The 25,151-nt window shown below is 45.9% G+C and overlaps 1 protein-coding gene across 1 annotated transcript in view; it reads right to left on the reverse strand.

Moving 5' to 3' along the window:
• The window catches only part of LOC126470456 (calcium-dependent secretion activator-like), a 1,485,604-nt gene that overhangs the window by 1,264,251 nt on the left and 196,202 nt on the right, over positions 1 to 25,151 (reverse strand). The window contains exon 2 of the mRNA XM_050098305.1: positions 11,178 to 11,330. Coding sequence (XP_049954262.1) covers positions 11,178 to 11,323 — 146 coding nt within the window. The 5' untranslated portion in view covers positions 11,324 to 11,330. The remainder of the gene's footprint in view (positions 1 to 11,177; positions 11,331 to 25,151) is intronic.

The raw sequence follows: 25,151 nt of genomic DNA on the forward strand, positions 1-25,151 counted from the left end.
ATTTCTAAGAAGACGACAGTTCTAATCCCCATCCGGCCACCCAGATTTTGTTTTCCGTAATTTCCCCAAAGCGTTACAAGAAAATGCCGGGATTGTTCCTTTGACGAGGGTGCGGCCGATATCCATTCCCAACCTCTCGTGATCCGAGCTTGAACACAGTCTCTAGAATGGCCTCGCTGTCGACGGAACGTAAAACCATAATATTCCTTTCTTCTTTTGCGCCACAGTTTCTCTGGGGCGAGGAATCGTTCCTGCGCCAATCAGAGCAGCGACGTAGTGGGAGAAGCGCCAGACTGAAGACTGGGTGCTGCTGACAATATAATGTATTTACGACAGAAGAACTATCATTCATTAATCTGACACTGCAGAATACGGTAACTAGCATCCCTGAAAGTCAAAGCTGTCACATCTTACAGCTCCAGCAGGGCTTCTGGAAGAGCTGAGTTGACAAGAAAATCGGAGCAAGTGATGTCATTGCTGCCCAATGCCAACGCCGGCCCTCTCTAGCCTGTCACGCTATCTGGGGTGGGAGTGCTGCCATTGGAGAAACGCTAACCAGCCGTCTCACATACAATGAGGTGACATACAAAGTCATTGGATACCTTCTAAAAGCCGGCCGGTGTGGCCGGGCGGTTCTAGGCGCTTCAGTCTGGAACCGCGCGACCGCTACGGTCGCGCGTTCGAATCTTACCTCGGGCATGGATGTTTGTGGTGTCCTTAGGTTAGTTAGGTTTAAGTAGTTCTAGGTTCTTGGGGACTGATGACCTCAGATGTTAAGTCCCATAGTGCTCAGCGCCATTTGAGCCTCCTAAAATCGTATCGGCCCACATTTTGCCCTGAGTAGTGCACCAACTCGATGTGGCGTAGACTCAACAAGTCGTAGGTAGTCCCCTACAGAAACATTGATCCATGTTATCTCTGCAGTCTCCATAATTGCGGAAGACGTATAGACGGTGTAGGATTTTTTGCATGAACTCACCTCTCGATGATGTACCATAAATACTCGATGGGATTCATGTTGGGCGATCCGGATGGCCAAATCATTCCTTGACTTGTCCAGAATGTTCTTCAAACCAATTGCGAGCAACTGTGACATGGTGACATGCTGCTTTGTCATCCACTAAAACTCTATCGTTGTTTGGGAACATGAAGTCCACGAATGGCTGCCAATGGTCTCAGTTGGTTCAGCTGGACGAGGAGACCGAGTCCATTCAACATAAACGCAGCCCACACCATTGTGGAGGCACCAACAGCTCGCACAGTGCCTTGTTGACAAGTTGGGTCCATGGCTTTGTGGGGTCTGCGCCACAGTCGAACAATACCATCAGGTCTTAACTGAAATCGAGACTCGTCTGACCAGGCCAATGTTTTTTAGTCGTCTAAGGTTCAACCGATACAGTCGCGAGGCCTGGAGAGGTGCTACAGGCAATGTTGTGCTGTTAGCAAAGGCACTCGCGTCTGTCGTCTGCTTACATAGCCCATTAACGCCAAATTTTGCCGCGCTGTCTTGAGGAATACGTTCGTCATACGTCCAACATTGATTTATGCGGTTGTTTCACGCAGCGTTGCTTGTCTGCCAGCACTGACAACTGTACCAAAAGGCCACTGCTCTCGATCGTTAAATGAAGCTCGTCGGCGACTGCGTTGTCCATGATGAGAGGTAAATTCTGAAACCCGGTATTCTCGGGACACTGTTGACACTGGATATCGGATTATTGAATTCCCTAACGATTTCCGAAATGGAATGACCCGTGCATATTGCTCCAACTACTATTCCGCGTTCAAGGGCTGTTAATTCCAGCCTTTGTTCCATAATCACGCCGAAAACCTTTTCACATGAATTACCTGAATACAACTGACAGCTCCGCCAACGCATTGCCCTTTTATACGTTGTGTACGCCATACTACGTCCACCTGTGCATGTGAGTATCTCTATCCCATGACTTCTGTCGCCTTGGTGTAGCACTTAATTCAGTCCTTCATTCTCAGATGTTCAGCATAAACAGCAGTATCTCAGTGTGTACGGTAAATTGAGTGACACAGTGTATATCAGCTGATGACTACGATATTTCAGCCACTTACAGTTGGATAAAGAGGCACCAGCCGCCATCCGCGGACTTTGCCGCCATTAACTGCAGGTTTCCGCTTAGGCTACAGTCTGGATGCTGTCAAGCTGTTGCCTTCACACCGCTGCGTCACCAGGGTGACAACCTTATGCTGACGGTCACTTTCCTGATGAGCCGTTGGTTCGAGCCTGCGCCAGCCAGCTGTCCAGTGACTCCATAGCTCTCCAATACCCAGAGCGGGCCCACGCCATCGTCTTAGGTCATCCGGGGCACTCCGTTTTGAACAAGATCTATCCCAGTGTGTTGTTATCTACGGCCACAAAGCAGCCGAGCAGCGATTGGCTGCCTCTGTCACTCGTGCCGACTGGGCGGCGTCTTGCGTCACGTCACCGAGCCGCACTGACATCTGCAGCAGCCGCCAGCAGCTCCCGTCATCAGCACATACATTTCCCTGGAGGGCAGGGAAGTAACGGTGGCACACCGCGCGAGCTTTGCTTGGTACGTCAAAGAGGACAACAACTTTTCCTCCAGCTATATTCCTTCATTGTACCTGTCATGAATAAAGAACTTTCTTAACCAGGGATGCTTCGCTGATGGGCCACTATAGTAACCCACTACTTCTGCAGTCCTCGTCCAGGTGGGGAAACAGCACTAATTCTGAATTGTCAACAGCTGATTCAACCGGCACCATAGAGGTCACGTCCTGAACTCTACACTTCCTTAGGTGTGTTAGCAACACGCAAGTCACCGAAGTGGCGTCAAATGAAGAGTTGCTTCAGGGAGTAGTGCCACACGAAATAGTTATTACACTACTGGCCATTAAAATTGCTACACAAAGAAGAAATGCAGATGATGAAAGGGTATTAATTGGACAAATATATTATACTAGAACTGACATGTAATTACATTTTCACGCAATTTATGTGCATAGTTCCTGAGAAATAAGTACCAAGAACAACCACCTCTGGCCGTAATAACGGCCTTGATACGCCTGGGCATTGAGTCAAACAGAGCTTGGATGGCGTGTACAGGTACAGCTGCCCATGCAGCCTCAATACGATACCACAGCTCATCAAGAGTAGTGACTGGCGTATCGTTACGAGCCAGTTGCTCGGCCACCATTGACCAGACGTTTTCAGTTGATGAGAGATCGGGAGAATGTGCTGGCCAGGGCACCAGTCGAACATTTTCTGTATCCAGAAAGGCCCATATAGGACATGCAACATGCGGTAGTGAATTATCCTGCTGAAATGTAGGGTTTCGCAGGTATCGAATGAAGGGTAGAGCCACGCGTCGTAACACATCTGAAATGTAACGTCCACTGTTCAAAGTGCCGTCAATGCGAACAAGAGGTGACCGAGACGTGTAACCAATGGCACCCCATACCATCATGCCGGGCGATGACGAATACACGCTTCCAGTGTGCGTTCACCGCGAAGTCGCCAAAGACGGATGCGACCATCATGATGCTGTAAACAGAACCTGAATTCATCCGAAAAATGACGTTTTGCCATTCGTGCACCCAGGTTCGTCGTTGAGTACACCATCGCAGGCACTCCTGTCTGTGATGCAGCGTCAAGGGTAACCGCAGCCATGGTCTCCGAGCTGATAGTACATGCTGCTGCAAACGGCGTCGAACTGTTCATGCAGATGGTTGTCTTGCGAACGTCCCCATCTGTTGACTCAGAGATCGAGATGTGGCTGCACGATCCGTTACAGCCATGCGGGTAAGATGACTGTCATCTCGACAGCTAGTGATACGAGGCCGTTGGGATCCAGCACGGCGTTCCGCATCACCCTCCTGAACCCACCGATTCCATATTCTGCTAACAGTCATTGGATCTCGACCAACGCGAGCAGCAACGTCGCAATACGATAAACCGCAATCGCGATAGGCTACAAACCGACCTTTATCAAAGTCGGAAACGTGATGGTACGCATTTCTCCTCCGTACACGAGGCATCGCAACAACGTTTCACCAGGCAACGCCGGTCAACTGCTGTTTGTGTATGAGAAATCGGTTGGAAACTTTCCTCATGTCAGCACGTTGTAGATGTCGCCACCGTCGCCAACCTTGTGTGAATGCTCTGAAATGCTAATCATTTGCATATGACAGCATATTCTTCCTGTCGGTTAAATTTCTCGTCTGTAGCACGTCATCTTCGTTGTGTAGCAATTTTAATGGCCTGTAGTGTATCTTGTGGTTGAAGTTCAGACGACATCATATTACGACGTAATTCAGGGGATGTTTCGATGTTATTCGCACAACTTTTATAGTTATAGTGTAGCCGTGGCAAATTTCGCTTTGGTGTGGGGCCAATGGAAAACACATGACTTGAATTTGCGTTTCGATCAGCATGCTACGTTGTATGGTTGCTCATACCTCATATGGCTGATGTATCGGTAATGCTTCTTTTAAAATTTAAATTGTCCAATTTAATGCAGATGACGGAACTTCACTGTACATAGGAGCACTAAAAATTTCGGCTCAGTGATAAATCACACCAATTTAAAAGTTTGAAATTTACCTAGGGATTACAATTACAAACAACTTGACTTGCAACCATCACATAGAAAATGTTATGGAAAAGGTAAAAACAACTTTTTTTTACTAGCAGAGCACCGCAATAAATCTACCAAAGAGAGTGACAAGAGCATGCCTTCCGTTCTACTCTGGACTATGGCTGTGCGGTATTGAATCCTTACCAGATAGGACCGACAGAGGTCGTTGACCAAGTCCAAAGAAGGGCAGTTCGTATTGTCATATTGAGGAATGGAGGAGAAAGTGTCACGGAAAGGATCAACGAGTTGGGATGACAGTCATTAAAATAAAGACTTTTACGTTAAGCCAGATGTTTTCAGAAAATTTTAGTTAACAGCTTTCTTCTCCCAATGCCAAATTATTTTGTTGATGCCAACCTGCATATGCACTGAACATCGTAATAGAAAAAAGATAAATCAGAACTCGCACAGAGAGATTTAGATGTTAATTTTTCCCATGTGCTCTTCGAGAGTGGAACGGTACATAAATAGTCTGAGAGTGGTTTTATGAATACTCTGGTAAACAGTTAAGAGTCAGTTGCAGTGTAATCATGTAGGTGTTGACGTAGGGTCGAGACGAATCACAACTTCTGAGAGTAATAGATCGTCTTACTATTGTAAACATTTGGGATTATTGTATTCAAGCATCAGCAGGTCATCTATTTGAAATCAGCAATCCTCTTTTTATACAATTTAGAATGACGCTTTCGAGATTGTATTCCACACTGACAGTTACAACAGGTCGCTTAAAAGCAAATTAGCCATTAACAGAAGACAGACCCGAAATAAACGATAAGGCACTGCGGCCTCACAATACCGAAAAGTGATGATCAAGTCTCATCCGTCCATGCTCTCATCAATGTTAGATGCAGACCGATGAGAAACTGCACCGTTTCCTGATGTTGTTTCTACGGGCTTAACAATTACAGTCGTTGCTTCCGGTCCTGTGCTTGAAACAGTCGTTCTTGCTGAATCAACAGTTGTTGTGTTGCTTACAACTGTGTTAAATAAGTTTAAATAATTCACAACCTAGAAAAACACGAAAGACAAGCTCAGATTGGGGAAGGATGAGGAAGGAAATCGGCTATGCCCTTCCATAGGAACAATCCCGGTATTCGCATCAATCTTTTAACATACCCAATCCCGGTTCTACGTGGGAGACAGACAGGCAAAGGAACCCCCCGCCCACCGCCCCGGCCTCCGGGACATCCACGCACGCCGACATGTTTTTTCCGTGCTGTAGAGTAGAAAGGACTCGGTATCAGATCAAGGGGTGGGGTAAATCGTTGGGCGCTGCCATGTGACATCAGCCGCTAATGTGAAATGGGTGATATCCCATTTTAAAAGGGAAGAATGCTTGTTGTAAGAAAGAGAGCGTGTGCTCTCTTGCCGAACGTAAGTGTGGCAAAGACCGTACTGAAGTGGAAGTAGATTTTAGAGGAGGTGGTGGAGGCGACAAATGGAAGGGACACGGGATATCTATTCTTAAATGGCGACATGAAGCTTGCCCAGTGAAGGACTTCTACCCACAATACGCTCTGCGTATAGTCCTCCCATCTTGTCGTGATAATTTTGGAATTGTGGGTGACACAAAAAAGTAACAATAAAGTGACTGGCCACAAGAGGAATATGAGACAACCAATCGAATGTATGTATGGTCAAGTGAAGTGACATAGTTCAGGAGGACTCCGAGAAATCGCCTTGGAAGCACATTTGTGATCGAGAGGGCAACAGTGATACTTTCCGTTGGGCGTCTGAGCCGAACATCCAGCGCTGGTAGCAACCTGACTACACGACTCCTCGCCGACCTCATGCCGTTACCGGGACGCAGCCAGCCTTCTGGTCACTTCCGCCCGCTCCCTTCACTCTGCTATGAGACACCGCTAACCTAACCAGTTCGCCTTTAGCTTCGCCGACAACAGGACAACCACAGCCCGGTAAAAATGCACTACAGTTCTCGCTTCCACCTTAGTCTGCCTGTTAGTTCCGTTTGTCTCGTAACAACCACAAGATAAACACCCTGGCAACGACCGTGAGACTTTTGTAATTGATAATGGGCAACTCAACAAATATAATTTATAAATTCATTTCAATAACCGTGGTCCAACAGCATTTTGTTTCTACAAATAAATATGAATGACCAATCTCCATTAATTCTTGCCGCTGGGGCTCCTAATCATTTTGTTGCATATGCTAATGCCGCGCTCAAGTGATGGCATTAAAACTTAGACCACTACAACCTAATTAGCGAAATCACAGAAAACCTCACTCTGTGTACACTAATGGGAATTTGAACTGCAGCATCTGAGTCCAGTGTCTTATCTCTGCTCGGTTTTAGCATCAACATCCATGATCATTTATCAATATATTCGCAGCGAATATTTTCATTTTCAGTTTCTATGTGTGGATCTTTCCATAATGACAGCTAATTATAACTGAAGGGAAGTTTTCGTTTGTTCCTGATATAGGTCTAGGCTACTGTCAGGATCATTTTCGCGCAATATTTCCTCCTACAGATGTCGCCAACATAGATCGAAAAATTGACAAGCCGCATTTCATTCGTTTCAGTTACACACATGGATTTTACTCTGGCCGAGATTTCTGACTGGCAACTACTGTGCTATTAAGTCTGCTAAAGAAGCTAACACTTCTGCATTATAGAAGAAAACCTTATTTATGTAGCCCGAAAAGAAGAATATTTCCCCTATCACGAACAGGGAATCTGCATTGCATCTAACTGGGCTGCAAACGTATTCTGGTTGGAGATCCCGTATGAACCTATATAACACTTTACTTCGTGACCTTTCAAACCTGGGAGAAGTAGGTGTCACGTCATAAACCGTTCGTCTCCTTTCCGCTTGTGGGAAAAAGATACAGAGGTGCAGCTGAGGTTTAAGAACACCTTTCGCGATGACATGATATTATTGCGTATTTAGAGTTTTTGCGATAGGCCTAATCTTCCTTACGTCCGAGTAACTAAACTGCCATATGAAGAATAGACAGCAAATATTGTCAGATTTAAATCTGCAGCTTTCTAAACTTCATTAAGTTGTGTCATGATTTGAAAAGTACCATTTACTATATTTAAAGATTGCTTTGGCGACGCAAATCTTACGCAACTAACACGCAAGCTAACGAATAGTGCAGTGTGGTGAAATATAGGGTGTCTACACCGAAATTCCTTTGTTTCATGTCTGACTTGTACGTTGGTTGCAGAAGGACTTATAGTTGCTGCCTAAACTTTTTTAACATCTGGTGCAGAATTTTTGTCCGTTGAAGCGGAAGTGGCGTCAGTTTAGGAGAAGGCACCAACTGTGCTTTCGTACGCAGAGTTTAAATCCATTGTTATGGTGCAAAGGCAGTTTCGTGGTGTTCACAGGAAAGCAGCACCAGACGCCAAGTGCATAAAAGCATGGCACAGCCGGTTTCTAGAAACTGGCACCATTGCATAGGGGCATGGAGGAAGTCGGCGGGTCTCTGAAGAACAAGTTGAGAATACTCGCCAAACATTCCAACGAAGTCCACGAAAATCAGTTCGTCAAGCTTCACGAGAACTTCAGATCCCTCACGCAACTGTCTATAAAGTCGTCAGAACGCGGCTGCGTCTGTATTCATACATGGTGCAGATACTGCAGCCCTCAAAGCCGACGATACGAATTTGCACTTGAAATGCTTAACCGAACAGACCGGAATCCTGCGTTCCTGTCAAGTGTAATGTTTTCTGACGAGGCCACATTCCATGTCTCTCGAACTGTGAACAAGCATAATGTTCGAATTTGGGGCTGGCAGAATCCACAGTGTGTCAGTGAAAAGGTACAAGACTGTTCGAAAGTGAACGTTTGGTGTGGCCTCATGAGCGACAAGATAACTAGGCCATTCTTCTTTGCTGGAACAACTGTGGCAGGAACGACGTACCTAGACGTGCTGGAGATTTTTGTCTTTCCCCAGGTTGAAGACTTGCACCCCACACCTTTGGTTTCAGAAAGATGGTGCTCCACCTCACTGGTCGCTGGGTGTTCGGAAACCTCTAAATGCAGCATTTCCAGGACGCCGGATTTGGCGAGGGGAACCCATGAATTGGCCTCCACGTTCTCCTGACATCACACCGTGGGATTTTTTCTATGGGGCTACGTCAAGGACAGGTTGTTCGCCACGGCAGTGCACGGCATTGATGACCTTCGTACTCGGATTGTGGAAGTCATTGACATCATTCTTTCGGACATGTTGCAGTGGACCAGGATGGAAATTGAAAACAGACTCGACATTCTTCGTGTCACCGTAGGGGCTCACGTGGAAGTGTTTTGATTTGTTATTGTAATTTTTTTTTCAAAACTTATCTTCACATACAACTTATTTTTTGGCCAAAAAATAAAGCTTCTTCATTTTGTTTTGTGTATGGAACACATTCGAATTAGGGAATTTCGCTGTAGACATCCTGTACATTGTAAGATTTCTGATTAGTTATTGGAAGAATTAATATAGTAGACTTTAAAAGATTCACTGGAGTAAGAACTCAACTTGACAGTACAGTATGTAATATTCATGCTGAGACGAAAGGGCGGGCTGATACTCGTGCGGTTCGCTGCCGAGGTAGAACTTCGAACGCTCTGAACATTCGTGTGTCAGCTAGAGTCACGCAGGGGACGGCTAGCACGGAAGATCCAAGTATAAATCGGGAAATACAGTAGTTGCGATCAATGCTATTGTCACGAAAGCGATTTGGGGCACTGTCATTACTACGCAGCATATTCTTCGCTGTGAAATAGGAGCGACAGGTTTGTGTGTACACACAACCCTTTTTTCATTTTCGAAGATAAAGGTTTATTTGGGTAACCAGCAGATTTTCGTCTAAACCATCTTCTATTCATAAACCTGGTCAATAATTGTGTATCTGGTTACGAGAACATGGTTTTTTCTTATTTAATTAAATACAGGAATAAAATTAAACTTATTCTGTAAGAGTGTCCGGGTAACTGAGAAACGAAGCAGGAATATGAAGATCTGATTTAATTTCTGAAAGTAAATTTACTATACTTTGGATTATTCCGTCAGTTTTGGCACACAATTTTATATTTAAAAAAAACTGCGTTTTGGTTTTCATAATATTGTTAATTTCGAAACGGTTTTCGGATTACTGGGCCACCGTCAGGAAAGCAGTGTCTAGTATCTACAGGAGACACTAGTGCGTAGGACACCAGACAACAGAAATAAAGATGCTGTAAACACACAGACGATCTTTGGCCATGATATTTGGTGAGAAATATCAAATCTAGTGTTTATTACTCGTATTATACACATTATCGTCCCCAGAAATTTATCCAAGAGGGTGCAAGATTATAAAACTGACGATTTATAAAACAGAGCTTCATAACGTCTTGGACTTGCGAAGCTAAACCAGCAGGAAGTACACAAAACTTTTTATATCTCAAACGTTTCACAGTTATCACTTCAATATTATTTGGAATATAAGACTACTTTCATACCTAAAATAAGCATAAGCATATTTCATTAGTATCGGCGAAGGACATACTTTTAACGTCATTAAATCCTAACAGTTACTAAATACAGCTCGACAATATTTACGATATTTATATATTTAGTCGTACGTTAATAATATCATATTGAAACTGAAAATTAAAACTCTAAAATAGAAAAAAATCGGATGTAGATGAGATACAGATAAAAATTTCCAGCAACAAACGCACCTGTTTGATACTCCTCTTAGTGAAGGAACAGGAAATAAACTGCAGAAAATGCTTATTCAGCTTTTATACCAACGTTTTTGTTTACGAAACTTCATGTTTGGTCTGCCTAATGGTTTTATTTCGTTAATTTAATAACTTCTATTTCTTAATATTGGTTTTCATAATAGAAGGGGAAACATTTTGTTTGAAAGCCACATTTTTTTGGGTTTGTTTCAGTACAATGTAACCCACCGCCAGCACTAAAAGAGATGAATGTTAAAAATCTTCGAAAACAACCCTCTAACTAACCGGTAGAACTGACCTTAATAACTTAGTTTTGAACAATACAGTCCTCGTCTCTTCAATTTGATACGTTGTCATGCAATCGTGTCGAATGCAGTGGTTGTTAAAATCCCAGTTTTTCCCATTGCTCTCATCTTTGCTAAATCTGGGATTTAGTAGCATCACAGACGTGTGTGACTCAGAATTCAGGATGGGCAAAGTGCATCTCTTGCCCCCTCTCCCTTGCGGACGCTTGTGTTTATGTGCCAAAAAAGGTAACTAACAGTGTTAAATTACACTGATAACCTAGATAGGTGGTATCAAGCATAATTCATAAAGAGCATGAAAGTTGCGTAATTAAAAAATGAATATAATGCCTAAATATTCAAGCATCTCTGCACATCACCAGACAAGACTATCTCGATCCGATGTTCTAAGTGAACTCCCCACCGCGGTGGTCCACTGAGTCATGTTAGGTGGACATAAGATTAATCGTCGTATTAAAATCGGGATTTAGGTCCGTTCGCTCCACGGCAACGATATCCGAGTATGAGACGAAGTTACGTAACAATGCAGGAGAGTATGAGGCAGACAGGAGGTGTACCTGGTGGGAGCTGCGGGCACCTCAAGTGAGGCGGCGTGCGTGTGGGGATGAGCGTGGGAGGAGGCGGGCGCGTCCGCATGCTGCGCCGCCTGCTCCTCCTGCTGCTCCTCCTCGCTCTCCTCTTCAGACGAGCTGGGGTCGATCATGGCGAGCCTGGAACACATCACAACCACATCAGCACCACAGGTTGAAACACAACTGCAACGGCAAATTTTAGGAGGGTCTTCAAGTATATTTTCTGACTGTTCGGCGCAAGTGACCTTTACTCTCTGGTGGCATATCATAAAGTAATTGTATTTCATTCGATTTCTTATCCACATTGATCATTCTGTCTGTATTGGAGTGAAAATATCTGCACGACGGTACAAATATCGAAGGTATCCGCTGTCTAGCTTGTTTCAGAATAACTTGTCCCATTCACACACAGTATTTGCAGTTGACAAAAGTAATGCCCACTATACTCCTCGCCCTCAAGTTTGCGTGCAGTACTGCTCATTTCTGTCTCGTATTGATGATGTGGTATCACATATTGATACCACTCTACCGGCATCAAAGGTGGCGACGGAACTGCAAGTTTTCATCAGACGCCGTAAGCGCTCGATCGGGATGCAGTGGACCCAATGGTGTACGCCCACTGAGCCACGCAGGAGTTGAGCGCGCGATGCCGATGAGTGCGGACAACGGAGCGCTCGCGTCCGAGCCAGCCGGCTCGGTCGCGCCGGGGCCGGCCGCTGGCCGGTCGGTGGGGCCTGCCCCGCCGGCCGTCCCGGCGGCCGCTCCCCACAGGACGGATGCAATGGCGACGACCCCTGCGACGACAACGGATTCTGAAAGGCAAGATAATGAGGACAGGACAACGACTAGCGATATGCGAATGCAGAGCGGAGGACAACATACGTCAAACCCCTATGACGAGAGACATCAGCTAACACAGAACGATCGGCAACAACGGGAACTAAGACGTGAAATACAACACACGATTCTGCAAAGTCAGGAGGTATACGACAACCGCACTAGTACAGTTCCTACTTCACAGCCACAAGAACAAGTAGACGACGTCGAACAATTTTCACCACCAGAAGACGACGACGAAATGGAGGGAGTCTCCTCTGAAGAAGTTTGGACCATGCAGCCCACCGACGGACCGTTATGCGGCTATTGCGACAGAAGATACTACGGATGCTCCAGAAGGTGTGGACCAGACGAGTGACGTCAATCTCGAAGCAGATAAAGAGGGGACAGATGGCTGTGGCCGGAACTCACTACGCAAAGTCCCACCCGTTACTATTTACCATACCAAGAACTACATGGAACTCAACAAGGCGCTGAAAGCGAATATTGACGGCAGTCTTAAGGCCATCTACCAACGAGACAGGATCAAATATCACTTTGACTCCTATGAAGATCAACGGCGGGCCATCAATTTCTTTGTGTCGAATGACATCCACTTTTTTACACATCAGGCCGCAGAGGACAAGGACCTCAAAGTGGTTGTCAAACGTCGACCTGCCGAAGTTACGGAGGAACAACTGCAAGACGCACTGATAGAGAAGGGTTTCCCTGTCATCAACGACCACCAGTTTAAAAATCGATACGACAACACGAAGGAATTACGACCTCAAGCCGCTTACTGTGTCACGTTGCCAGCCCAAAAGGAAAACTACAAGATTTACGACATCAAATACCTTCTATATACTAAAGTCGTTATTGAAACCTACAACAGACAAGAAGGGCCTGTTCAATGTCGCCACTGCCAGCGATTCGAACATACAGCTAATTATTGCAGCTTGCCTGCTCGCTGCGTTCGATGTGGAGGGCAGCACAGATCTTCAGCATGTACTCATCCCAGAGGGGCTCCGCCAAAATGTGCTAACTGTGAAAAGGACCATCCTGCCACATGGCGTGGCTGCCAGAAGTACCAGGAACTTCTCAGGAAATACAGACAACGGTCTTCCCCGCAGCCCTCTCAACGGAGGACTCGTGTAATACGGAACTCCAACCTGACGCCACACCCTCCGCCCCACCGTCAGCAAACGCCACAAGAACAGCCGACGGCGACACGGCAGCCAGTAACACAGCCTCCTCCTGAAGCACTTACACCTCGACAGCACCGCCAGCACTATTCATACGCCCACACAGCATCACCACGACGACCGGAACCGGAAACCTACCTCTCACCAGCTCATTTGATGGAATCTATAGCTCCAGCGCTCTCTGATGTCGCCAAACTTCTCACCGCCGTGCAGCACCAACTAGTGCTGATACTTTCTTTAATCGAAAGTGTATTGAAGGCCTTTGGAACACCTTAAGATGGATCGTCCTGGGACCACGAGAAACCTGAAAATCTGTATATGGAACGCCAACGGAATGAAACACAAGAAAACAGAATTCAATGAATTTTTACAACGTCACAAAATCGACATCGCACTTGTATCGGAGACGCACCTTCGTCCAACAGCTGAGCTCAGGTTTCGTCTATAGAACGGACAGACAAGGCCAACGAGGTGGAGGGACCGCAGTTCTGCTTAAAAGGGAACTGCGGCACCATCATGAAACACTACCACACCTCCAACATCTGGAGGCAACAGCAGTAACGGTTCGATCGGCGGCAGGCAACATCACTTTCATTGCGGCGTACAACAGCCCCGGTAAAAACTGGTGCCAGACGACCTACGGAGTATCTTCACCAATTTTGACAAAATCTTCCTAGGAGGTGACCTTAACAGCAAGCACGTCGCGTGGAATTCCCGGCGTACGAACCCTCGTGGACGAACTTTGGTTGCCATGGAAGAAGAACTGGGCATCACAGTCCATGGCCCACGAGAGCCCACACGGATTCCTTATGTCGATCGGCAAGACGCAGACGTCCTAGATATTGCTATCATCAAAAATATTGAGATGAACCTCCAGCTCCGCACCGTCGACGATCTTTCGTCTGACCACCGACCTGTTATCAGCATTGTGGAACACGCAACGGCCATCCTTCCGCCCCCCACCTCACAAACTCTGAACTGGGGGCAATTTCGGACATATCTTGACAAAAATATCTGCCCGACGCAGGACATGTCAACACCGGAAGCCATCGACATCGCGGTACAAACTTTGATGCAGAAGATAAAGGTAGCCAAACGGAGGGCAACTACTCACACGGTCTACCCTGTAGTAGCTTTCGACGAGTTCCCGCCTCTACTCCAAGAACTGAATACACAGAGAAACAGGAGCAGGCGACGTTGGCTCCGCTATAGAAACCCGATCGATCGACGAGAAACACACGTCTTAACACGAGAACTGCACAGGAGAGTGGCCGAGTGGGGACAGCAGGTCTGGGAAGATGAGATGGATGAATTCTTACTTCGAACCAAGAACGAATGGCAGGTAGTCAAGAACATACGACACCAGCGGCCACCTAAACGAGCCATCAGAGGACCAGATGGCCTTCTCTATGACGAACTCGCCCAGGCGGACCTGTATGCTACGACTTACCAAGAACAGATGTCTACACCGCCGGCCGCGGTGGTCTCGCGGTTCTAAGCGCTCAGTCCGGAACCGCGCGACTGCTACGGTCGCAGGTTCGAATCCTGCCTCGGGCATGGATGTGTGTGATGTCCTTAGGTTAGTTAGGTTTAATTAGTTCTAAGTTCTAGGGGACTGATGACCACAGATGTTAAGTCCCATAGTGCTCAGAGCCATTTGAACCATTTTTTTGTCTACACCAGCGACCCCCGTGAACGACGTTCGCCTGCAAGAATAGGAAGCCGTCATTACAGCAGACTGGACTGCTTTTCATACTGCGCCTGTGCAGAGCCGCCCACAACTCACCGCACCAGCAGAGACCCGTAAAATTATCCGGAAGACTCGGAATAACGCGCCGGGCAACGACTCCATAAGCAACACCGATTTGAAACAGTTGCCCAGGAAGCCAACTGTGCTCCTTACCCGAATTCTCAACAGCTGTCTTCTGCAGGGATATTTTCCTACAGCATGGAAGACGGCTCGAGTAGTTCCAATACCCAAGCCAGGTAAAGACCCAGAAGAACCCAACAGTTACCGGCCAATTAGCCTCTTGCCGACCATTGGCAAGGTGCTCGGGAAAGTGCTGCTGAAGAGGCTCCATGACACGCTTACAGCGCATAATGTTATACGACCCGAACAATTCGGTTTCAAGGACAAGTTATCTGCCGAACTTCAACTTCTACGGATCACCGAACGGATACAAGAAGGATACAACAAGCAGCACTTCACGATTGGTGTCTTCCTTGACATCGAAAAAGCTTACGATAAGGTGTGGCGGCCCAACCTTATCGTCAAACTGCATCGCACTACCCCTATTGCGGATTGTTACATTGGACTCATAGACAGCTTTCTGCAGGACAGGAAACTGTATGTCCGAGTCGACGATAAAAACTTCGAAATGAAATTGATCTCCGCAGGAATTCCGCAGGGCTCTGTCATTTCGCCTCTGCTTTTCAACTTATATATAAATGACATCCCAACAGTCCCCCTTGCTACGGCGAGTTTTTATGCGGACGACACGGCCTTTCTGACAACTGGACGACACTTGGACCAGCTAATCGCCAGGATGCAACGGCAACTTGCTGAAAAGGAACGCTGGGCGCTGCAAAATAAGATAACGATCAACCCGATGAAGACGGCAGCCGTTCTGTTCACACGGAGGAAACCAGTTCTGAACGACAGACTCCAAATAGCTGATCAATTTATCCCATGGTCGCCGGGAGTGAATTATCTCGGTGTCTACCTTGACAAAAAATGACCCTTTACGCAACATATTGACGACAAGAAGACGGCAGCCCAGAAGATGGCCAGGTCATTGATTCCGTCCCTGAAGAGTAAGGATCTCAACCCTACGACTAAACTCCAATTGTATAAGGCAACGGTGGAACCCACAATGTTATATGGATCCACCTCGTGGGGAACTACGTGCGTCTCCAACTACAACAAACTCCAAGCGCTGCAAAACATTTGCTATCGATGGATCACAGGAGCTCCATGGTGGACAAAAAACGTCGACATCCGCACCGCACTCCACGAGACCACTATACAAGAGAAGGCCCATGACAAGGCTCTACGAGTTTTTGACAAAATCTATGCCCTTGGGGACGAAGTTCGACAATTAGAATCGGTAGGAACGGTAAACCCTGCAAGATGGCACAAGTATCGAGTACCGAAGTCAATAACGTTTCATCCCCCATAGGCAATCTGTCATAACACGAGGAAGCAGTCACACATAACGGCCTCGACACATTTCACCCTCCACAGGAGATAGACATCACCAAAGCCAGCAGGCTTTAGCCTCTCTTCAGTCCTCAGGCGACCAGCAGCTCACTGTCGTGAGCGCCCTCTCCCTCCGCGGTATGGGACGGCCGCAGCATTCAGACAGCTCCACTAACACTTGGAGCCTCATCGCTATGTGACACCATGCTGACGCCACCTAGTCGTTGCTCCAAAACCACGTTCGTTCTTAGTTCAGACAGCGTCATTCTTGTTGACTTCTTTCAGCATTGGAACCGATGACCGTAGCAATCTGGTCCCTTCAATCCCACAAACCAACCAACCACCTTTCAGCATTATTTTTAATGAGTCTTCGTGCTCTTGGAGAAATACAAGTTAAGTAAATCTTCTGTTTACTACGTTAACTTACTCGCCAATAATTCTACTACTGTCAGCGGCTCGTGGTCTTGCCGTAGCGTTCTCGCTTCCCGCGCACGCGGTCCCGGGTTCGATCCCCGGCGGGGCCAGGGATTTTCTCTGCTTCGAGATGACCGGGTGTTGTGTGTCTTTCATTGTCATTTCATCCTCATTCACTAGCAAGTCGCCGTAGTGGCGTTAAAGAACTTGTGGAGCGGCGGCCGAACCGCCCCGCGAGGGGTCTCAATACGGGACACCAATGCCATACCTCATTATTATTCTACTCATGTCCAGCTGTCCTACGACGACAGTTGTTGCACCACTCTGTAGCACACCTGCACTTACCGTAGCATACCAAGTATTACACAATAGATGAGGAGTTCGCCTACATGCAACTTGTGTGTGGTTTTTTATTGGTTTCAGGAAAATGCGTAGTATTATGCCACAGAATGACAGAAACAGGACATCTGTATGACTTCATTAAAAATATAAAACGCACTGTATTCCACAACCACGAGACACGTGGCAGAAAATTAAGTAAACTGTTTATTATTTCAAAACTAATCGGGGTAACTGTTATTAGATTTATCCCACTGTCAGACAAGACGGTAAATATCTTCACGGATAAATGTTTTCTGTTATCTACAAAACCATAATTGTACCCAGGTGCGCACCTCTTCGTCCGAAGCAAATCGACGGGCACGAATATATTTCTTCAGGTCCCAAAAATATTGAAATCGCATGAGGAGAGATGGTGACTGTATGATAGGTGCTTCGCTTCCCAACAACACTTCTGCAGCGGTTCGAAACGACCTAATCAGCATGTGGGTCTACCTAAGATACGAGCTGGTAAAGCGATAAGGAAAGTGCGTAAGTGCAGCAGAGTCGAATGGGGAATCATTCGAGCGACGAGGCGCGCCGCGCATGGGGAAATCCACTGACAAAACTGACTTTGACAAAGGGAATATTGTTACGGCTCGGTAAAGCATCGTAGACGGCTGCCTGTGACAGATCTGACGACAAAGTGCAATGCTGGTATAGGTACAAGTGTTCCCGATCACACTCTTCAGTGCACATTGTTGAGCAGGAGGTTCCGCAGACGGGCCCTACGTATTCCGAGGTTGGCCCAATGACATCGTCAATTGCGATTCTAGTGTGCTCACGATCATCGATACTCGACCGTGGATGAATGTAAACGTGTTTCCTAGTCGGATGAATCACATTTCATGTTACACAGGTTGATGGTCGTTTCCAGATAAACCGTGGTCTAAGCAAAAGGCTGCTCGAAACGTACACTGCACTATGGACGGAAGCGTGTGCGGACAGTATTATGCCATGGGGGACAGTTGCGCGAACGCTCATTGGAGGCGTGGGAGTAAACTAAGACACCATGACACCATGAAAATTATTAACGTTATTGCGGTCTATCTGCATCCCTTCATGCTTGATGTGTTCCCTTACGGCATGACATCTTTCAGCAGGATACCTATCCGTGTCATAAGGCCAAAATCGTGGTACAGTGTTCTGTAGAGCAAGACAGTGAACTCACGTTGATGTCTTGGCCACCAAATTCGAATGATCTGAACCAGATGGAACACATCTAGGACGCTATCGACTCGATTGGGCGCCATCTTAGTGCCCACAAACCACCGTCCTGTTATTTACGCCGGCCGGAGAGGCCGAGCGGTTCTAGACACTACAGTCACCACGGTCGCAGGTTCGAATCCTGCCTCGAGCATGGATGTGTGTGATGTCCTTAGGTTAGTTAGGTTTAAGTAGTTCTAAGTTGTAGGGGACTGATGACCTGAGAAGTTAAGTCCCATAGTGCTCAGAGCCATTTGAACCATTTTTTCTTTTTTTGTGATTTACAGGAATTGTGTGTAGACATCTGGAACCACACAACTTCGGAAACCTACCAAGAAGTTATCTTAACTACGTGACACAAAATCACTGCTGTATTCTGGTCCAAAGTTGGGCCAACACATTATTAAGCGGGCGGTGGTAATGTATTAGCTCATCAGTGTAGGTTTGTAGTGGTCATATCTGGGCGAGAGCCCTTTATTTTTCAGCAGCTTAGAACGCTGTTTTGCTCTAACGAGCTACGAGAAACTGTTTTCCGAAGGCAAGCAAGCTCTTCCCCATAACATAAGCTCACCAGACAAAATATTAGTAACGACTTACCAGGACACATTGGTCTGTTTGGAACGCTGTAGATCGGGTAGAACTGGTACCAGGTAGTGATGTGAGCCTCCACTACAGACAGTGACAGTCGGTTCCAATAGGAATTGTTGTTGTCAGTGTCTGCAGGTCTACTTCAATGTTTTAGCAAGCGAAGTTTACGACTTAAACTGCATGCAATGGACATTTCGACTCAGGTATCTCGTAATAGGTCATTGCTCGTAATTGGCTCTTAAATCCATACGACTTCAGTGGCCGTAGAATAACGAATCTAAGTATAATTTGACATAAAGTGATAATATGGAGAACGATCATACGAAGTACATGTTTTAGTTATTTGTCTTTTACCAGTTCAGGCTGTAATAATATTATTTGTCCTAACTATAAACTCGATAAATAGCTAAATAACAAATTAAAGGCCATGTACACTTTTCAGAACTCTTTTACCATTAAGAACGATAACGACCTTGTGAAATACGTTGAAAACAAACAGATATCAGAAGAATCGGTATTAGCCTCTCAACATTTCTAACTTCTGCACCAACGTCCCAGTTGACGACACTATACAGAACGTTTAAGCAAATCCACTCAAATACAAGGAGACATGTACTACAGAAATCATCGAATTTATTGAGCTCTTTCAAATAACTTTGTCCTTCAACTATTTTAGATCCAATAATAAAATATATCAACGAAAAGAAGGATTAGTCATGGGAAACAGCTTGGCAGGGACCATGGCAGAAATTTTATTAATCACTTGGAACATGAGTTTTTCTTCAAATTTCCTATATTTAAACAAAACACTATCTACTTTAAAAGATACGTGGATGATACAACTTTTCTACACAGAGGACAAGAAAGACATTAATAAATTTTCACCAACAGTAATTTCTATGTATTCAAATATTGATTTTACAGTGGACATACAAAAAGAGAACAGTATAAATTTCCTAGACCTGAAAATAGCAAAAAAGGCAACAACCACACGTCTGACATTTATAGAAAACCTACCACCCCAGAAAGCATAATTCGTCCCAAATCATGCCATCCACAACGATACAGAAACGATTCCTTAATTTAATGATGCATTGTATGTCACGGCTTCTTTCATCACAAGAAGAAATTTTTGTAAATATCTATAAACAAATAGCCAATGCTAATGGATATAAAGGAGACGTAACAAACATTTATTAGCAGTCAAAAAAGCGAATGACAGCACATGAAAAAAAAGGTTAGAACGACAGTAAGAAAAAAAATTGTGTCGCGGTGGAATATCAGGGAAAATTGTCTCAAAATATTGAAAATTATTTTCGCAACTCCAGTGTAAAAGAGGTTCCCAAACTAATAACGCTTTGCAAATGCGTCTTCGCCTTGAAATCGACAGAAGCACAGTTAAATTTCAAATACAACCATTTATAAAATTACATGTGACAATTGAAATTGCTTGTGTATTGGGCACACAGGATGCACATTTGAAAGAAGATTTAAAGAATACACATATAACTGCAGTAAAACAGTATTTAGTAATCATTTGAAAAAATCAAAACTCAAAACAACGTAAATAGTAATAACTTAAAGATCTTCACACCGCTCCCAAAAGTAGATACTTCATCATTTTGGAGGAACTTGAAATTTTTGCCAGTAAGAGAGAATGCATTGTGGTCATGTTCTTAATGAGAAATATGATTTAAACCAAGGTTTTTAGTTTTAAATCTTAGACATTTGAGTTCTAAGTGTGAAGTATTATCGTGCGCCGTAGAAGGCTTGCAGAAGTCAACAGTGCCGCCGTCAACTATAGATCTCTAATACACGGCACAGTGGCCAGTGCGTCGCTTTCTGCAAGAACGTCCGCTGCCTTGAATAGCATAGAAATGTAGCCAGTATGAACATGAAACAACCATCGTGCGCCGATTTATGGTTCAAGACATTCATGTTATCGTTGGGAATTTCCAACAGGGCAGTTTTCTTTAGGCACTCTTACATGTATTCAAAATTTACCACCTCAGGGGGATCTTATTGCCTCAATACGGTACGGTATCTCCTCATTACCGAGCGAGGTGGCGCAGTGGTTAGCACACTGGACTCGCATTCGGGAGGACGACGGTTCAATCCCGTCTCCGGCCATCCTGATTTAGGTTTTCCGTGATTTCCCTAAATCGCTTCAGGCAAATGCCGGGATGGTTCCTTTGAAAGGGCACGGCCGATTTCCTTCCCCATCCTTCCCTCACCCGAGCTTGCGCTCCGTCTCTAATGACCTCGTTGTCGACGGGACGTTAAACACTAATATCCTCCTCCTCCTCTCCTCATTAGTAACGCGATTTACCCATCTTATCTTCAGTATTCTTGCCGGCCGCGGTGGTCTAGCGGTTCTAGGCGCTCAGTCCGGAGCCGCGCGACTGCTACGGTCGCAGGTTCGAATCCTGCCTCGGGCATGGATGTGTGTGATGTCCTCAGGTTAGTTTTTAAGTAGTTCTAAGTTCTAGGGGACTGATGACCATAGATGTTAAGTCCCATAGTGCTCAGAGCCATTTGAGCCATTTTTTTTTTCAGTATTCTCCCATGACACATATTACAAAAGCTTCTATTCTCTTCTTGTCTACGCTGCTGGTGCTCCGCGTTTCACTTCCATACAAGGATACATACCAGAGAAGTACCTTTAGAAAATACTTCCTAACACTTAAATTGATATTAGATGTTAGCAAATTTCTCTAGAAATATTTTCCTTGCTATTGTATTGAAATGGGGACCCAGAAACGACGGAGAGGCTTCGTCTCCGCCGTAGCCTGCAGTGGTACACAACCGCACAACAGGCTACAGCAGTCCATTCAACCCACCGCCGCCCCACACCGAACCCAGGTTTATTGTGTGGTTCGGTCCCCAGTGAACCCTCTCTCCCCCCGCCCCCCGCCCCCGGTCATCTCCCTCGAGACGAGTGTAACCCCAATGTTTGCTTGGTAGAGTAATTATGGTGTATGTGCACGTGGAGAAAGTGTTTGCGCAGCAATCACCGACATAGTGTAACTGAGGCGGAATAAGGGGAACCAGCCCGCATTTGCCGACGCAGATGGAAAACAGCCTTAAAAACCATCCACAGACTGGCCGGCACACCGCCGGGCGGATTCGTGCCGTGGACTGCCCGGAATTCCTTGCTATAGTTAGTCATCTTTCTATATCCCTGTACCTCGCCATCAATTATTTTGCTGCCCAAATTCACAGAAGAAAAAAATGGACTGGCTTTGTCTAGGTAACATATTTAAATCATTAACATTGCAAGATCACAGGATAATGTAATCGCGATTGTGGGATGGAGTTCCATGCCTGTCGCGCTGACCACTCAGCTACCAGAGGCGGACAGTGTTACAGTAAACGCTGTGAAGAGACAAATGCTGCAGACGTTGGTTTGCCTTTCTTTAACGTATCTTCTAAGGTAAGCCGTAGGGATAGCATGTCGTCACATGTTCCTACATTTCTATGGGGAGCGAACTGATCTCCCATGACGTTGGCTTGTGTCAGTTTTTCCATTCTTCTGTAAAAAATTCGTGTCAGTATTTTGTACGCATGAATTATTCAGTTGTAGATTTACACCTCATAGCACCTCCCTTCATTGGAATTGGTATTATTACAGTCTTCTTGAAGTCTGACGGTTTTTCGCCTGTCGCATTTATCTTGCACACCAGGTGGAACATTTTATCATGGATGGTTCTCCCAGGAAGCTTATTAATTAATAGGGAATTTCGTTTACTCCATGGGCTTTATTTCGAGTTAAATCTTTAAGTGCCCTGTCAAATTCTTCTCGCAGCATCATACCTCCCATCTCATTTTCATCTACTTATTGACGTTCATTTTCCTTACAGAGCTCCTCCACATATTTCTTACACCACTTGATATTTATAAAGTTACTTCTCTTTCCTGCGAATGTCTCTTCAGTCTTACTTAGGCGGTATTTATCTCCTAGTTAACATGCTTCTACAGTCTTACCATTGCTGGTTAGAGATTTTGCAGTTTCTGCCAGTTTAATTCTTTAGACGTCTGTGTTCCCTTTTGCCTGCTTCATTTGCTGAATTTGTATATTTTTTATTTCGTCAACTAGGTTCACTACCTCCCGTAAGATCCAAGGATTTCTATTAGGCCTTGTATTTTTATCGGTTTGATTCTCTGCTGCCCTCGCTATTTCATCTCTCGAAGCTAAACATTCCTGATCCATTGTTGCCTTACAATTATGTAATCAATTTCCGCCACTCCATTAAACAGAGCGGATACGGAACTCAAGAAGTAACAAAAATAATTGCATAAGATTAGTAGCTAGTACCTACAGCATACCATCTTCCGATTTTAATTTAAATACACATCACGGTAGAGGCAATGCACGAGCAATTGTTTAATCGTTATGACAGTAAATCAATTTCCGACAAGAAGTTAAAGCTGCATGGTTAATACAGCAAGGCATGGAGGTTGGCCCTAGACAGGAATGAGGAGATCAAAATCTATGGAACGTGCGACCCGGTCATGAGTTGCATGGGAGGTCCTTTCGTGTTATTTCTTAGGTGGCTCATTTAATTTGGATTTACAAAGTCTGTGAGGCTAGAGTCCTCAAATGACCGCAAAACTTACACTCCGAGTGGCTTGCTGTGAGGCATGACTTTGTCACGTATCAGTTCAAAATTCACCTTCCTCTTGTTGGTTACAAATTGGAGAACTGTTTGCACATGGGCTTCTGATGGTGGAGTGGTGCTACCTCGCAGGTTCCATCTTTTTCTGTAGAGACAATGACGTGGCCACGCTCTGAGCAGTTTGAAGTGAAAGACGCAATCCTTGTCTTGCTGAGGCCACTTCCTCAAGCCAAGCAGGAGAAGGCGTTGGCACTGTGAAGGCGGCCCCCATCCCCTGGGATTGGATTCTTGTTTATCAAAGCGACTGGACGATGGAATGTGAAAGCTCCTAAATACGGGCAAGTCGCAACGAGACGGCACCATGCTGACCTTCAGAAAGCTCTCACCACCCCCCTCCCCTCACTCCTCTCTCTTCTCTTGCATGGAAACCTTCATTGGGATATTCTCAAAATTTTGTTAGAAGGGTGTTTCGAGGAGTACATCTCTGCCCCCATTACAGACGTACCACAACTTACCCATTTTGATTGACTGAGGAAGTTTAGGTTGAGCTTTTTTAGCGAAACGTTCAGGATAGTAGGGTAACGAAGTTTTTGAACACTCCAGGTTCAGAATTCGATCGGGAGAGGTGCAGGGACTCTCTGTCATCAGACTCCGAGGTGCCCGGATACACTTGGACTCGAGTGTCAGATCTTAACGGATGCAGATGTTCCGACTCTTGGTTACGATTCCAGCCTGGCCGGACGGTGCCTGGACACCGGTAACAGACTCCCGAGGGGATGTGGATGCTGCCTTCAGACTTTTGGTTTGGCGGGTACTGCTTCACTAGATAGGATAATACACTCCTGGAAATTGAAATAAGAACACCGTGAATTCATTGTCCCAGGAAGGGGAAACTTCATTGACACATTCCTGGGGTCAGATACATCACATGATCACACTGAGAGAACCACAGGCACATAGACACAGGCAACAGAGCATGCACAATGTCGGCACTAGTACAGTGTATATCCACCTTTCGCAGCAATGCAGGCTGCTATTCTCCCATGGAGACGAGCTGGATGTAGTCCTGTGGAACGGCTTGCCATGCCATTTCCACCTGGCGCCTCAGTTGGACCAGCGTTCGTGCTGGACGTGCAGACCGCGTGAGACGACGCTTCATCCAGTCCCAAACATGCTCAATGGGGGACAGATCCGGAGATCTTGCTGGCCAGGGTAGTTGACTTACACCATCTAGAGCACGTTGGGTGGCACGGGATACATGCGGACGTGCATTGTCCTGTTGGAACAGCAAGTTCCCTTGCCGGTCTAGGAATGGTAGAACGATGGGTTCGATGACGGTTTGGATGTACCGTGCACTATTCAGTGTCCCCTCGACGATCACCAGTGGTGTACGGCCAGTGTAGGAGATCGCTCCCCACACCATGATGCCGGGTGTTGGCCCTGTGTGCCTCGGTCGTATGCAGTCCTGATTGTGGCGCTCACCTGCACGGCGCCAAACACGCATACGACCATCATTGGCACCAAGGCAGAAGCGACTCTC

Source organism: Schistocerca serialis, chromosome 3 (assembly GCF_023864345.2).
Source record: "Schistocerca serialis cubense isolate TAMUIC-IGC-003099 chromosome 3, iqSchSeri2.2, whole genome shotgun sequence".
Lineage (NCBI taxonomy): Eukaryota > Metazoa > Arthropoda > Insecta > Orthoptera > Acrididae > Schistocerca > Schistocerca serialis.